Source organism: Triticum aestivum, chromosome 7D (genome assembly GCF_018294505.1).
Source record: "Triticum aestivum cultivar Chinese Spring chromosome 7D, IWGSC CS RefSeq v2.1, whole genome shotgun sequence".
Taxonomy (NCBI): domain Eukaryota; kingdom Viridiplantae; phylum Streptophyta; class Magnoliopsida; order Poales; family Poaceae; genus Triticum; species Triticum aestivum.
Genome location: NC_057814.1, coordinates 444,399,313 through 444,413,250, shown reverse-complemented (window position 1 = coordinate 444,413,250; position 13,938 = coordinate 444,399,313). Strand labels below are relative to the sequence as shown.

The following is a 13,938-nucleotide window of genomic DNA, read 5'->3' as shown; positions in this document are numbered from 1 at the left end:
ATCAGGCAAGCCTGTCCGAGGTCCAGTACCGGTTCTCAAGCGCTAGCCATGCAAAAAATCTGCATTGTATCGGGGCCTAGACTTCCACGTAAACACCACCATGGGCGTAACCTCTCGTCCCATGAACTTTGCATCGTATGCCGACCTTGTCGAGAAATCTCTATTCACCTCCCAGGCCCATGAAATAGAGTCCACCTCCTCTTGATTTAGATTAACTCAGGCCACCTGAGCCCTCAAGCCACCTGAGCCGAGCATCTTGTGATCCTGCACCGAGAGAAGGACGATAAGGTTTTTGGGAAGCGTCTCCTTGCGACTACTCGTTGTTCGGTTTCATCTTTGTCCTCTGCTTTGATTACTTCCTTTACACCAATGTTATGGGGTTGACGATGCTGCCAGGAAGGCTCCTGAGGAAACCGCCATCATCTTGTCCTAGCCTACTAGAAGGTATGATTTGTTCATCCCCTATTTACCGTTTCGGTTCTATGCTCAGTACATGTTCATCACATGCTTAGATTACGGTATGCGATTCATAATGTTAATGCCCTGTGTATGATTTATTTATGGATTAATCAATCAAAAATTACTTCTACCCCGTAGTAACAATAATATCAGGCCGTTTGTTCAAAAAATCCGAATGCATTATACAGTCTTCAAAAATAAAAAGAAAAAAGGAAGAAGAAGAGCAAGCCTCCCTTTTATCCTTGGATACACACAAATACAATTTTATTAGAGAGATACGAAGTATTATTGTCGAATGAATGGGCTTATACAAAGAAGAAAAGGAAAACACCCGAGATCAAATATGATCTCGCGATAATTAATACTACCACAAAGCTGTACGCGTCTTCCAGCTGGATCCACTTACTCTTTCCATGCAATTAATTCCATCCAAAAGCTTAGAAGAAAAAGAACAGTGCATAGATTTACCAAAAAGGAAAAAAGAATAATTCGAATCACTCCTCTTCGCGTTCACCACTGGCGTTTAACTCCTTTCTATAAGCAGCAAAGGGCCGAGGAATTCGCACATGGTTCAAACCTGCCACACACCCCCACACGGATGCGCAAGGACCAAAGCTGCGCGTAGATTTCGAACTTCTCAAGCCGTTCTGCCTGTCGGCTCTGTTCGGTCACCGACGATGGGAGTCGCCAACGCGCCGGCAATTTGGTCAGTCGGCGTGGTGGTTGCAGCGCTCATTGTCGCAGCTCAAGGATCGCCGTCGTCGAGTGCCCGCCGCCGCTACAGTTTCCTCGTAAGTTCTTTCTACCTGCCTCCGTACCAAGTTCCTGTCTTCGATAGACCCTATAACGGGCACAAGAATTTTACTGGGCCTGACGGGGAACTGACCAATTTCTTAGGAAGACGACGACGGCCCGAGTCGCCTTCACCGTCACCGTCACCACGATTTCGTCGTAAGTCCATCGATTGATTCGCCATCACTACAATTTTGTTTCGCATCGTCTGGTGTTTTCTCAGAGATTTTTTCTTCGTCTTAATTGAAAAACCTGTGCTGAATCGTAGTTTTTCCTGCATATATGCATGACATTGGCTGTAGATAAAGGAGAGTAACTACACGAGACTCTGCCGTGAAAAGACCATCCTCACCGTCAACGGCAAGTTCCCCGGCCCGACCATCTATGCGAAGAAGGGCGACGTCGTCGTTGTCAACGTCTTCAACCAGGGCGATAAGAACATCACCCTCCACTGGTACAATTTCTATTTTCTGAGTATCACTGGTGTACAATTTCTAATGCTACAAGAAATTCTCCTCGCTGCAACTCGATCTGGTTCCCTTTCTTTCGATCGGTGGCATAGATGATGAACACTACCCCTTTCGACGCTGTAGGCACGGAGTGAACCAGCCGCGAAGTCCGTGGTGGGACGGGCCGGAGTACATAACGCAGTGCCCGATCCAGCCCGGCAAGAAATTCACGTACCGGATCATCTTCTCCGAGGAGGAAGGCACGCTGTGGTGGCACGCGCACAGCGCCATGGACCGCGACACCGTGCATGGCGCCATCGTCATCCACCCCCGGCGCGGCACAACCTACCCATTCAGCAAGCCGCACCGAGAGATACCCATCATCCTTGGTACGTACTCCAGCTAGCTCTGCGCACCTGGTTCTGCAATGTGTTGTACTATGTAGAGATCTTTATCTCTGTCGCAGGGGAATGGTGGAACAACGACATTCGGCAAGTGCTTGCCGACGCCACCTCCACCGGCAGCGATTTCCAGCCTTCCGACGCCAACACCATCAACGGCCAGCCCGGTGACCTGTTCGCTTGCTCCAGCAATGCCACCTTCAGGCTGCCAGTCAAACACGGCAAGACCTACATGCTCCGGATCATCAACGCGGCCCTGACCAACGGATTCTTCTTCGCCGTCGCGGGGCACCGCCTCACCGTGGTCGGCTCTGACGCTTCCTACACCAAGCCGTTCAGCGTCGACCACGTATTCATTGATGCCGGCCAAACGGTGACCGCGCTGCTCAAGGCCCGCCGTGGCCGCTCGAACGCCCGCTACTTCTACATGGCGTCGAGGCCGCTGGCGACCAACCCGCAGGCCACCGTCGACAACAGCACGACCACCGCCGTCCTGGAGTACGTCGACGCTCCCGCGGCGCCGGCCGATGCGGCGCATGACCTCCCCAGCCTTCCCGCCATCAACGACAGCTCCGCGGCGGCGGCGTTCACGGCGCGGCTCAGGTCGCTGGCCAGCAAGGAGCACCCAGCCGACGTGCCCCGGCACGTCGACGAGCACATGCTCGTCACGGTGGAGGTGAACGAGATCGCGTGCGCGCCCGGCGAGGCGTGCAAGGGGCCCCACGGCAACCGCTTCGCGTCGAGCCTCAACAACGTGAGCTTCGAGACGCCGCGGAGCGACATCCTCGGAGCCTACTACCGCTCCGCCGTCGGCGGCGTGGTCAGGACCGACTTCCCCGACAACCCGCCGTCGCCCTTCAACTTCACGGCCGACGACCTCCCCCCGGAGCTCGCGCTGACCGCGAGAGACACGAGGGTGAAGGTCCTGGAGTACGGCACCGTCCTGGAGGTGGTGTTGCAGGGCACGACCATCCTCGGCGGTGACAGCCATCCCATGCACCTGCACGGGTTTAGCTTCTACGTGGTGGGGAGAGGGATTGGCAACTTCGACAAGAGCACGGACCCCGCCAAGTACAACCTGGTCGACCCGCCGTACCAGAACACCGTCTCCGTTCCCAAGAATGGATGGGTTGCAGTCCGCCTCCGTGCAGAAAACCCTGGTCAGTGTTCAAACCTTTCTTCTTGATTCATTTGAGACTATCTATAAAGGCTTTTGTATACAGAGCATGATTCAAATGTAGCACTATATCTTACACTACCTTGTTGTGTCTTGGTTTGGTTATTAGGCGTATGGTTCATGCACTGCCATTTCGAGCGCCACATGGTATGGGGGATGGAAACGGTGTTCATTGTGAAGAACGGCAAGGGACCAGATGCTAAGATCATGCCACCACCTCCAAATATGCCCAGGTGTTGACAGAGCAAGAAGGCAAATTTTCATAGATTTTTCAAATCCTCCATTTGGCGAGCAAGAAAGAAAACTAGTTAGAGCTGAAAGGGTTTTGTAGCTAGAGAAATTAAGAGACGTTGTAATTCTTTTGGCGCCTAGCATTATCTCTTTCATCATCACAATCGATGCGGTGTTTTTTTTTTGCGAGAATAAAACTTGTATTACTCGTCAAAGATTGATGCAATAGGAGGCACATAACTGTGCACGCCTAGGGGTCCTGCACCTAGCCATACAGCAGTACGACTGTGTAATTTACCAAAACTTGTCAAAAAATGGCTCACCATATTCTGACTACGTCGTACATGAGTAATATGAGTCTTCCTCTCTAACAGCTTATGATTAATCTTTTGGACCAAGAAAACAAAACTTGATCTATCTGGCTTCTCACTTTTCACCATACAAATGACCTCCAAACAATCAGTTTCAACCTTAAGACTAAGAGGTACTCCCTCCCTCCCATCCTTCCGATGGTGCACAAAGTTCAGTTTCTAATGCATCCATGAATGTTAGTAGGTGACGGCATGCAGTGAACACAATATTGCCTATAGTATCTCAAAGAATCATACTTGTGGACGAAGAACCATCAGATGCAAGAAAAGATCCGTCAGTGTTCAGTTTAACAAGACCTTCCACCAGCGGTTCCCACTTAAGTTTAGTAGGTTCTATGGTGTTCGACACTTGCTGCCCTATCAGTTCAGGTTCAAGTGCAAACTTGCCATTGATCAACTCCTGTTCAAATTATATATTCAGATTCATGACGGAAGAAACATAGTTGCACAAGAACCTCATAGATACGTCCAGTGATGGAGCAGGTTTAGAGTGTACCACTTTATTTCTTACATGCCAAATGCGCCAAAGTAACATAAAGAGATGTGGATTTTGCACTTCATTGAACTCGCTTACCAAATGGACATGACCGTTGGAGAGGAGCGCTCGGGCGACTCGCCGGCACCGCGGGGCACCACCGAGGGAAGGGAGATACGGCCGGTGGGGGTGCCCGCCGGGGTTGCGGGGAGGCAGGTGGCCTCGGATCTGCGTGCGGCTGCGTCGGTGGGTGGCCGGTTTTGGCTCCTGGGTGATGACTCCGATGATGAGGGCGACGCCAGCGCGGAGCCGAGCTTGGGCTCGAGTGAGGGAGGGGCACCTCTGGTCGCCGGCGTGCTCCTTTCCTATCGCACGCCGGGGTCGCTGGAAGGCAGGGCGGTGCGGGAGGTCCCGCCGCGCCCGACGGGCGGCATGGTGGGCGTCGGTGGGGCGCATGTCGGGTGCCGGATTGGCGGGTCTGAGGGGGTGTGCTACCTCTTGAGCACTGCGTTGGTTTTCCCTTGAAGAGGAAAGGGTGATGCAGTAAAGCAACGTAAGTATTTCCCTCAGTTTTTGAGAACCAATGTATCAATGCAGTAGGAGGCCACGCACGAGTCCCTCGCACCTACACAAACAAATAAATTCTCGCAACCAACGCAATAAAGGGGTTGTCAATCCCTTCACGGTCGCTTACGAGAGTGAGATCTGATAGATATGGTAAGATAATATTTTTGGTATTTTTATGATAAAGATGCAAAGTAAAATAAAAGGCAATAAAAATAGTAAGTGTTGGAAGATTAATATGATGGAAAATAGACCCGGGGGCCATAGGTTTCACTAGTGGCTTCTCTCGAGAGCATAACTATTACGGTGGGTGAACAAATTACTGTTGAGCAATTGATAGAATTGAGCATAGTTATGAGAATATCTAGGTATGATCATGTATATAGGCATCACGTCCGAGACAAGTAGACCGACTCCTGCCTGCATCTACTACTATTATTCCACACATCGACCGCTATCCAGCATGCATCTAGAGTATTAAGTTCATAAGAACAGAGTAACGCTTTAAGTAAGATGACATGATGTAGAGGGATAAACTCATGTAATATGATATAAACCCCATCTTGTTATCCTCGATGGCAACAATACAATACGTGTCTTGCTGCCCCTACTGTCACTGGGAAAGGACACCGCAAGATTGAACCCAAAGCTAAGCACTTCTCCCATTGCAAGAAAGATCAATCTAGTAGGCCAAACCAAACTGATAATTCGAAGAGACTTGCAAAGATAACCAATCATACATAAAAGAATTCAGAGAAGATTCAAATATTGTTCATAGATAAACTTGATCATAAACCCACAATTCATCGATCTCAACAAACACACCGCAAAAGAAGATTATATCGAATAGATCTCCACAAGAGAGGGGGAGAACATTGTATTGAGATCCAAAAAGAGAGAAGAAGCCATCTAGCTAATAACTATGGACCCGAAGGTCTGAGGTAAACTACTCACACATCATCGGAGAGGCTATGGTGTTGATGTAGAAGCCTTCCGTGATTGATGCCCTCTCCGACGGAGCTCCGGAAAAGGCCCCAAGATGGGATCTCACGGGTACAGAAGGTTGCGGCGGTGGAATTAGGTTTTTGGCTCCGTATCTGGTAGTTTGGGGGTACGTAGGTGTATATAGGAGGAAAAAGTATGTCGGTGGAGCAATGTGGGGTCCACGAGGATGGAGGGCGCACCCAGAGTGGGTAGGCACGACCCCCCTACCTCGTGCCTTCCTGGTTAATGTCTTGATGTAGGATCCAAGTCCTCTGGATCACGTTCGTTCTGAAAATCACGTTCCCGAAGGTTTCATTACGTTTGGACTCCGTTTGATATTCTTTTTCCGTGAAACTCTAAAATAGGCAAAAAATAGCAATTCTGGGTTGGGCCTCCGGTTAATAGGTTAGTCCCAAAAATAATATAAAAGTGTATAATAAAGCCCATTAATGTCCAAAACAGAATATAATATAGCATGGAACAATCAAAAATTATAGATACGTTGGAGACGTATCAGGGTGGGGTGCCTAGCTTCGTCCTCCCCGCTGCGCGGCGGCATCGAGGACTCGCGTGGGTGGATCTAGGTTCGTCGGCGGAAGTCGTGCCCGGCCAGCTGGCTCCGGGGCCTGGCGCGGCGGTGGTTTGAGCTAGATCAGCAGCGTTCCCCGATGGCTGTCGGGCGTCGCTTGCTTCGCCCGTCCTTGCCTGCGGGTGCGGTGGCGCTTCCAGGGGCGGGAGCTGGCCCGGGCCCCGTGATCCTGTGCGGTGAGGACGGTGCCCGGCCGGCCTCGTCGTCGGCGAGGTTCTCCGCCGCGGATTTTCCCCCTCTTGCCGACTCGGTGGGGTCCACGGGGATGCGGGTGGACGTGTCGGCCGCTCCTGGGCCTGTGGGTTGCTGGGCTGGGCCGGAGGTGTCGCGGGGACCAACCTTTGGGTTCAGTTTTGCGGAACTGGCTGCTCGGCCCCCGCACGATGTGGGCCTTTTTCCCCTGCCCAGCCCACCCGCCCCTTCATGTGCGACCTCTGGTGGCCCTGGCCGTCGTCGCCATATAAAGCGTTGGTGGTGGGTGCGGAAAGGGGATAAGGCATTTCAACTAGGGTTCCCAGTGGCTCCCAGAGATATTCGTCGGTGGGAGCGATCGGCTCGTTTCCTCCCTGCGGCGGTGGCGCCGCGCCTGGTGGCGGAGGGGTTGAGGATGGAGAAGGAACGGTGGCTGCAAGCGCATGACCGGAACAAGCGGCCCCGTGCGGAGATCCTCAGTGAGGGAGACGAGCTGGCCCGCGAAAGGGATCTTCGTGCCCAGCTCTCGGCGCGCCGGGAGATGCCGGCGAGGGAGGGCCGGGACCCGCCCGCGGATCGTGGCTCGCGGCCGCTGCGACGTTCGGCGTCGCGTGGGCGGGGCTCTTCGAGGGAGGTTTCTCCGCAGTTTCCCCCACCTCCCCCGGGCCTGCCCCCTGCGCAAAGCCAGCGGCGGCCGTCGGGCCGCCAGCAGGCGCAGGGCGCGGGCTCGGGTGGTGCGTGAGTGGTGGCGACCGAAGCCATGGTGGTGGAGAGGGGAATCGGCGCTCCTGGGACGGGCCCGGGGCTCCGTCTTGGCAACCACAGCGTCAAGCGGCTGGAGACATTTCTGATGTGCTCTGCTTCAAATGTGGGCGCAAGGGCCACTTTCAGATCATGTGTGAGTTCGAGCCGTTGTGGTTTGTGTGCAAACAGGAGGGGCACACCTCGAATCAGTGTCCGGCTCGCTAGGCCAAACCTGAGCTGGTGATGTATGGTTTCGGGGTGAAAGGACAAGGCTTTTACCTGCTAGAAGGAGGCGTGGAAGAGGAGATTCAACTGCCTGCAAATGCTGCCTCCGTGGTTTTCACAGTAGGAGAAGCTTCTGAAGAATCCCTCCGCGTGGATCTGAATGATATGTGGGACTCGGATTGGGATTGGCAAGTGACTGAAGTCCGCAAGAACTGCTTCTCTGTGGTGTACCCATCCAAGGATGTACTGCGGATGGCCAAGAAAAGTGGTACCATCACCCTCCCAATCAGTGAACACAAGGCCGAGGTGGGTTAGCCGTTTAGCGAAGCCCACGCTCTCTCTAGCTTCCAGGAATGGTGGGTGAGAGTGACTGGGATCCCAGGCAAGCTTCGACAGGCCCCGCTTCTGAAAGAGTTCCTGAGGGTCGTGGGCAAGGTTGTGGTTATTGATGACCTCTCCATCGTTCGGCCTGACATGGGTTGGCTTCGGGGTGCTCCTGTCCGGGCCAAAAATTGGTGCCGTGACCCGTCCACAATCAATGGGCTCTTTGAAATCTTTCGCGGCTAGCACGGTTTCATGATGAGGGTGGAGCGTGAGGTTGGCGCCCTCTTGCCCACCATTCGCCTCCTCCACCCCCCTCGCCCTCGCACGGATCAGATGGATGAGGACTGAGATGGAACGGATGACTCGGCGCCAAGTTTGAACACACATGACTGGGATGCGGCGGGCGCTAAATCAGGGAAAGCAACCGAGGGTGACAATTCAACGGTGGTGGCTTCCTCAGGAGTGTCAGGGCGCCAAGCACCTCTCTGCGTCCCTGATGTGGTGCTTTATGATACCTCAGTGGAACCTATGCCGGCTGTGCGCCTGCCTCCGGTGGACACGTCGCGTATGCTGCGACAGGAGATGGGCGAGACGCCTATTGGGGTGGACTAGTACGGGTCTAACATGTCAACGGTCGCTCTGCTCAAGGCTTCTACAATCGCGGAGGAGGTTCAAGAGGTCTCTCCGGTGCGGGATCGCGGGGGTTTGCGTCCGGTTGTCTCCGGCATCACGGCCGCCGACTCCCCCATCCCTAGCGCTACCTCTTCCCCTCGCTCAGATACCCCCTGCTCATCCCCTCCGCTGCACTCGGCGGCCTTCATCACGCCTTCTCCAGCAGGGGCTGCCAGGGGGAGAGCTTCGGGAGTGGATCCAGTGCAGCTGACAGACCGATTTGAGGGAGAGGACTTCATTGAAAACCTAATGCCGGTGGAAGAATGTGTGGCTGCATTTGAGGCGATTCGAGATGAGGGGGAGCGACTCCAGACCCCTACGCGACCAAGGACCGATGCAAAACCCTCCTCCCCAATGCGCGCGGCTAGGACGAGCACCAGGGTGGTTTCTTCCAAGGCGTCGAAGATGATGGAGAAGGCAATGACCCTTAAGGTCGGCAAGCATATTCAAGGTATCACTTCCAAGCCTGTTAGTCGCTCAATGTCGTCCTTTAAGGTCCTTTCTTTGGCTACCAATGCACATTTGTTGAGGGTGGCTAAAGATAGCAATGTGGTGTTGGGTTCGGAGGAGAATTCTCCCTTGGAGATCATTGATAGCTTCCATGCTCACGAGGAGGCGCAAGCTGCCATCGCCGAGGCCATTGCTCGCCGGGATCTAGCCCGAACGGCCCAGGCTGAGGCCCTCGCCGAAGCCCGCGCCTTGGAGTTGGGGGATGCTGCCAGGGAGACGGAAACTTCCTCGACCCAGGGCGCCTCAGGTTGGGGTCGGGGCAGAGGTCGCGGAGGTGGCCGGGGTCGGGGCCGCGGCAGGGGCCGCCTGACCCTTGAGCTCCAGCTGCCACTACAAGAAGGGACGGGGGCCTGGGCCCCCTTGGGAGACCAATGAAAGGCATCTTTTGGAACCTCAGGGGCTTTGGCCAGCAAGATCGTCGATGCCAACTTATCGAGTACATCAGGGAGCAGCATCTCGACTTTGTGGGGCTGCAAGAAACGATACGATCGTCTTACTCGGAGGCAGAGGTCGATTCCCTGGGAGGGGCCATAGATTTTCCTTGGGAGTGGGTGCCAGCCAAGGGGCGATCGGGTGGGATCTTTTTGGGTCTCAACAGCGAAACTTTTGACGATATTCATTTCTCTAGGGGGGGATTTTTCCTGGGTGCTGAGATGATCCAAAAGAACAATAACTTCAAATGGGAGCTCCTGGTTGTCTATGGGCCAGCGGGCCATTCAAGATCGATTGATTTCTTGAGGAAAATCTATCATAAAGCAAACTCCTCGCTGAACCCACTAGTGATTGGTGGGGATTTCAATCTTATAAGGGGGGCATAGGAGAAAAGTAACCAGCGGGTGAATAATCAAGGCCTTGTAGACGTTTTCAATAATTGGGTGGCGGACCTCTAGCTTGTTGAACTCCAATGTTCAGGGGCGCGTTTCACCTGGACAAATAACCAGGATTGCCCAATCAGCTGTGTGCTTGACCGTGTTTTTATCTCGACTGAGTGGGAATCAAAATTCCCGACTTGCTCCCTAGTGGCCGAGACACGGTTGGGGTCGGATCACTGCCCCTTAATTCTCAACTCGGGAGAGGAGATCAAGAAGCCAGAAGGCGCTTCTTTTTTGAACACCAGTGGCTGCTTCAACCGGGCTTTTTCGAGAGAATGACCCACATCTGGCTGGAGGCGAGGGCCAATAGACCGCACCGTTACGGGCCCCTTTGTGACGTATTAGATCAATGGCAACATTGCATCTGTAGATCGCGACATCACCTGAGAGGGTAGGGCGCCAATGTGGGGAGCCATCTTAGGACTCGGAAAGAGAATTTGATGAGAGAAATTAGGGAACTGGATGCAAGAGCAGATACCATGGGCCTATCTAATGAAGAATGGGCAAGAAGATATGCCGCCGAGGATGAAATGGTATTTATCCTTACATGTGAGGATATGTACTGACAACAAAGAGGCCAGCAGCACTGGATTCTTAAGGGGGATGCGAGTACGGAGTTTTTCCATGCTGTAGCAAATGGTAGAAAGCGTAGATGTACGATTACATGTCTAAGAGAGGGGGATAATGTGATCACCAATGAAGCAGATTTGCAGACACATATTGACGGATTCTATAGGGAGTTATTGGGATCCACATCGGGGGGTGCAGCATCTTTGGGCCCGAACATGTGGGCTGGTACAAGGAGAGTGTCTTTAAGTGACAACCAAGTACTGATCCGTCCATTCTCCCTTGAAGAGATAACGCATAACCTTATGGATATGCAGTCTAACACGGCCCCAGGCCCGGATGGATTCCCGGTTGCATTCTATAAGAAATTCTAGAAACTAGTGGGACCCCAATTTGCAACTCTGGTTCATGAATTTACGTTGGGAAGGATCGACGTGAAACGACTAAATTATGGGGTGCTAGCTCTTATTCCGAAAGTCCAGGGTGCGGACATATCAGACAATTCCGCCCTCTTACACTCATTAATGTGAGCTTCAGGCTCTTGGCGAAAGGGTTTTCATCACGCCTGGCTCCGGTGGCACATAAGGTGATTGATAAATCAAAAACAACCTTTATTAAAGGGCGAATTATCTTAGATGGTGTTGCTGTCTTACACGAAGTGCTCCATGAGATTCGGGCAACTAAGGAAGAGGTGTTTATCCTTAAGATTGACTTTGAGAAAGCATACGATAGGGTAAGATGGGAGTTCCTTGAGGAGGTGCTTAGAGAAAAGGGCTTTGACCCACTATGGATCAGTTGGATGCGCCAACTTGTGAGAGGGGGACAAACGGCGGTTAACAATAATGGACACATTGGATCCTACTTTAGAAACAAGAGGGGAGTTAGACAAGGCGACCCTATATCCCCTCTTTTATTTAATATCATTGTCGATGCGTTGGCTGGAATTCTTGATCATGCTAAGGCGGCAGGACACATATGTGGGGTAGCCATCAACATCATACCGGGAGGGATATCTCATCTACAATATGCGGACGACACTCTTATCTTTATTAAAAACTCTGAGAGGGAGATTATTAACCTAAAGTTCCTGCTTGTGTGCTTCGAGGATGTCGGGCCTCAAAATTAATTTTGACAAGAGCGAAGCCTTTGTCACAGGTGGGAACTTGGAATCCCAACTTAGGGCGGCGCATATGATGAACTGCGAGCTGGGGTCTATCCCCTTAAAATATTTAGGTATGCCAATCTCAGCAAGAGCCCTTCAAATCGCTGAGTTTCAGCCTGTAGTAGATAAAACAGCGGCAAGGGTGGATGTCACGCCCAAGATGCGACCCTATCCTAAAGGAACTCGAAGGTCCCACCAAGGATAGAAGCGCATCTTGAAGACGCTTTTGCAAGGTGGATATCGTTACATCAACATTACATAAAAGATGGGGATACATACAAGGCATACAAATGCTGCAAGAATACATCAATATACATGAGAACAACATCCGACTACGGATGAAACATAAACAGAAGCTCAAACGACATCCACCCTGCTAGCCCAGGCTGCCGACCTGGAACCTATCCTCTGATCGAAGAAGAAGCAGAAGAAAAACTCCAAAACAAGAAACATCGCTCTCGCGTCATGATCATCGTAAAACCTGTACCTGCAACTGGTGTTGTAGTAATCTGTGAGCCACGAGGACTCAGCAATCCCATTACCATGGGTATCAAGACTAGCAAAGCTTAATGGGTAAGGAAAGGGTAAAGTGGTGAGGTTGCAGCAGCGACTAAGCAAGTATGGGAGCTAACATACGCAAATAAGAGCGAGAAGAGGAGCAACGGAATGGTCGTGAAGCTAGCAATGATCAAAAGTGATCCTGAACTCCTACTTACGTCAAACATAACCCAGAAACCATGTTCACTTCCCGGACTCCGCCGAAAAGAGACCATCACGGCTACACACGCGGTTGATGCGTTTTAGTTAAGTCAAGTGTCAAGTTCTCTACAACCGGACATTAACAAATTCCCATCTGCCACATAACCGCGGGCATGGCTCTTGAAAGTTTATACCCTGCAGGGGTGTCCCAACTTAGCCCATTATAAGCTCTCACGGTCAACGAAGGATATTCCTTCTCCCGGGAAGACCCGATCAGTCTCGAAATCCCGGTTTACAAGACATTTCGACAATGGTAAAACAAGACCAGCAAAGCCGCCCGAATGTGCCGACAAATCCTGATAGGAGCTACACATATCTCGTTCTCAGGGCACACCGGATGAGCAATCCGTACAAGTAAAACTAGGCCTCAAGTTTCCCCAAGGTGGCGCTGCAAAGGGCTCTAGTTTGGACCAACACTCAGAGGAGCACTGGCCCGGGGGGGGGGGGGTAAAATAAAGATGACCCTCGGGAGCGCGACTCCCAAGGGAAAAAGTCTTAGGTAGGCAAATGGTAAAACCAAGGTTGGGCCTTGCTGGAGGAGTTTTATTCAAAGCGAACTGTTAAGGGGTCCCCATAACACCCAACCACGTTAGGAACGCAAAATCGAGGAACATAACACCGGTATGACAGAAACTAGGGCGGCAAGAGTGGAACAAAACACCAGGCATAAGGCCGAGCCTTCCACCCTTTACCAAGTATATAGTTGCATTAATTATATAAGAGATATTGTGATGTCCCAACATAAACATAATCCAACATGGAGCAATCTTCATCTTCACCTGCAACTAGCAACGCTATAAGAGGGGCTGAGCAAAGCGGTAAAAGAGCCAAACAACGGTTTGCTAGGAAGGGTGAAAAAGGTTAGAGGCTGACATGGCAATTTGGGAGGCTTGAAGAGCAAGTGATAGGTAGCGCAGCATAGCGATAGAACGAAGCAACTAGCATAGCAATGATAGTAATGAGATCCAAGGTTACGGTCATCTTGCCTGAAATCCCTCTACCAAGAAGAACGAGTCCATGAAGAAGATGAAGCCACGAAGACGAACCAAGCGTAGACGAACGAATCCTCACGATCGCAACGAAACGGGAACTATCGAGAAGAAGCACACAACATGGTAAACACACCACACATGAACAAGGCATGATGCTCAACCAAGCCGGATGCATGACTAAGCTACATGAATCTACTCATGGCAAGAGATGATGCATACAAGAGCAACACATCAAAGCAAGTTTAAATGAGGCCGGAAACAACATATGACAATTCCGGTAAGTCCCCATATGCAAATTTCGAAATTGATCCAGATCTGAATAAACCTTATGTTCAAGTTGTTAAACAGCAAGTTAAAATGCACCAAGATGATCTACACGAAATTCTAGTCAAGTTACATATAAAGTTCATTTAGTTCTGAGCTACGG

The 13,938-nt window shown here is 51.7% G+C and overlaps 1 protein-coding gene across 1 annotated transcript; it reads left to right on the top strand.

Annotated features, from left to right (window-relative positions):
- Window positions 1–1,076: 1,076 nt before the first annotated feature.
- LOC123169953 (putative laccase-9) lies at window positions 1,077–3,714 on the top strand. The gene is made up of 6 exons (XM_044587803.1): window positions 1,077–1,250; window positions 1,357–1,410; window positions 1,554–1,705; window positions 1,845–2,089; window positions 2,167–3,261; window positions 3,388–3,714. Exons 1-6 carry the CDS (start codon window positions 1,137–1,139, stop codon window positions 3,516–3,518), a joined length of 1,791 nt encoding a protein of 596 aa, XP_044443738.1. The 5' UTR covers window positions 1,077–1,136; the 3' UTR covers window positions 3,519–3,714.
- The last annotated feature ends 10,224 nt before the right edge of the window (window positions 3,715–13,938 follow it).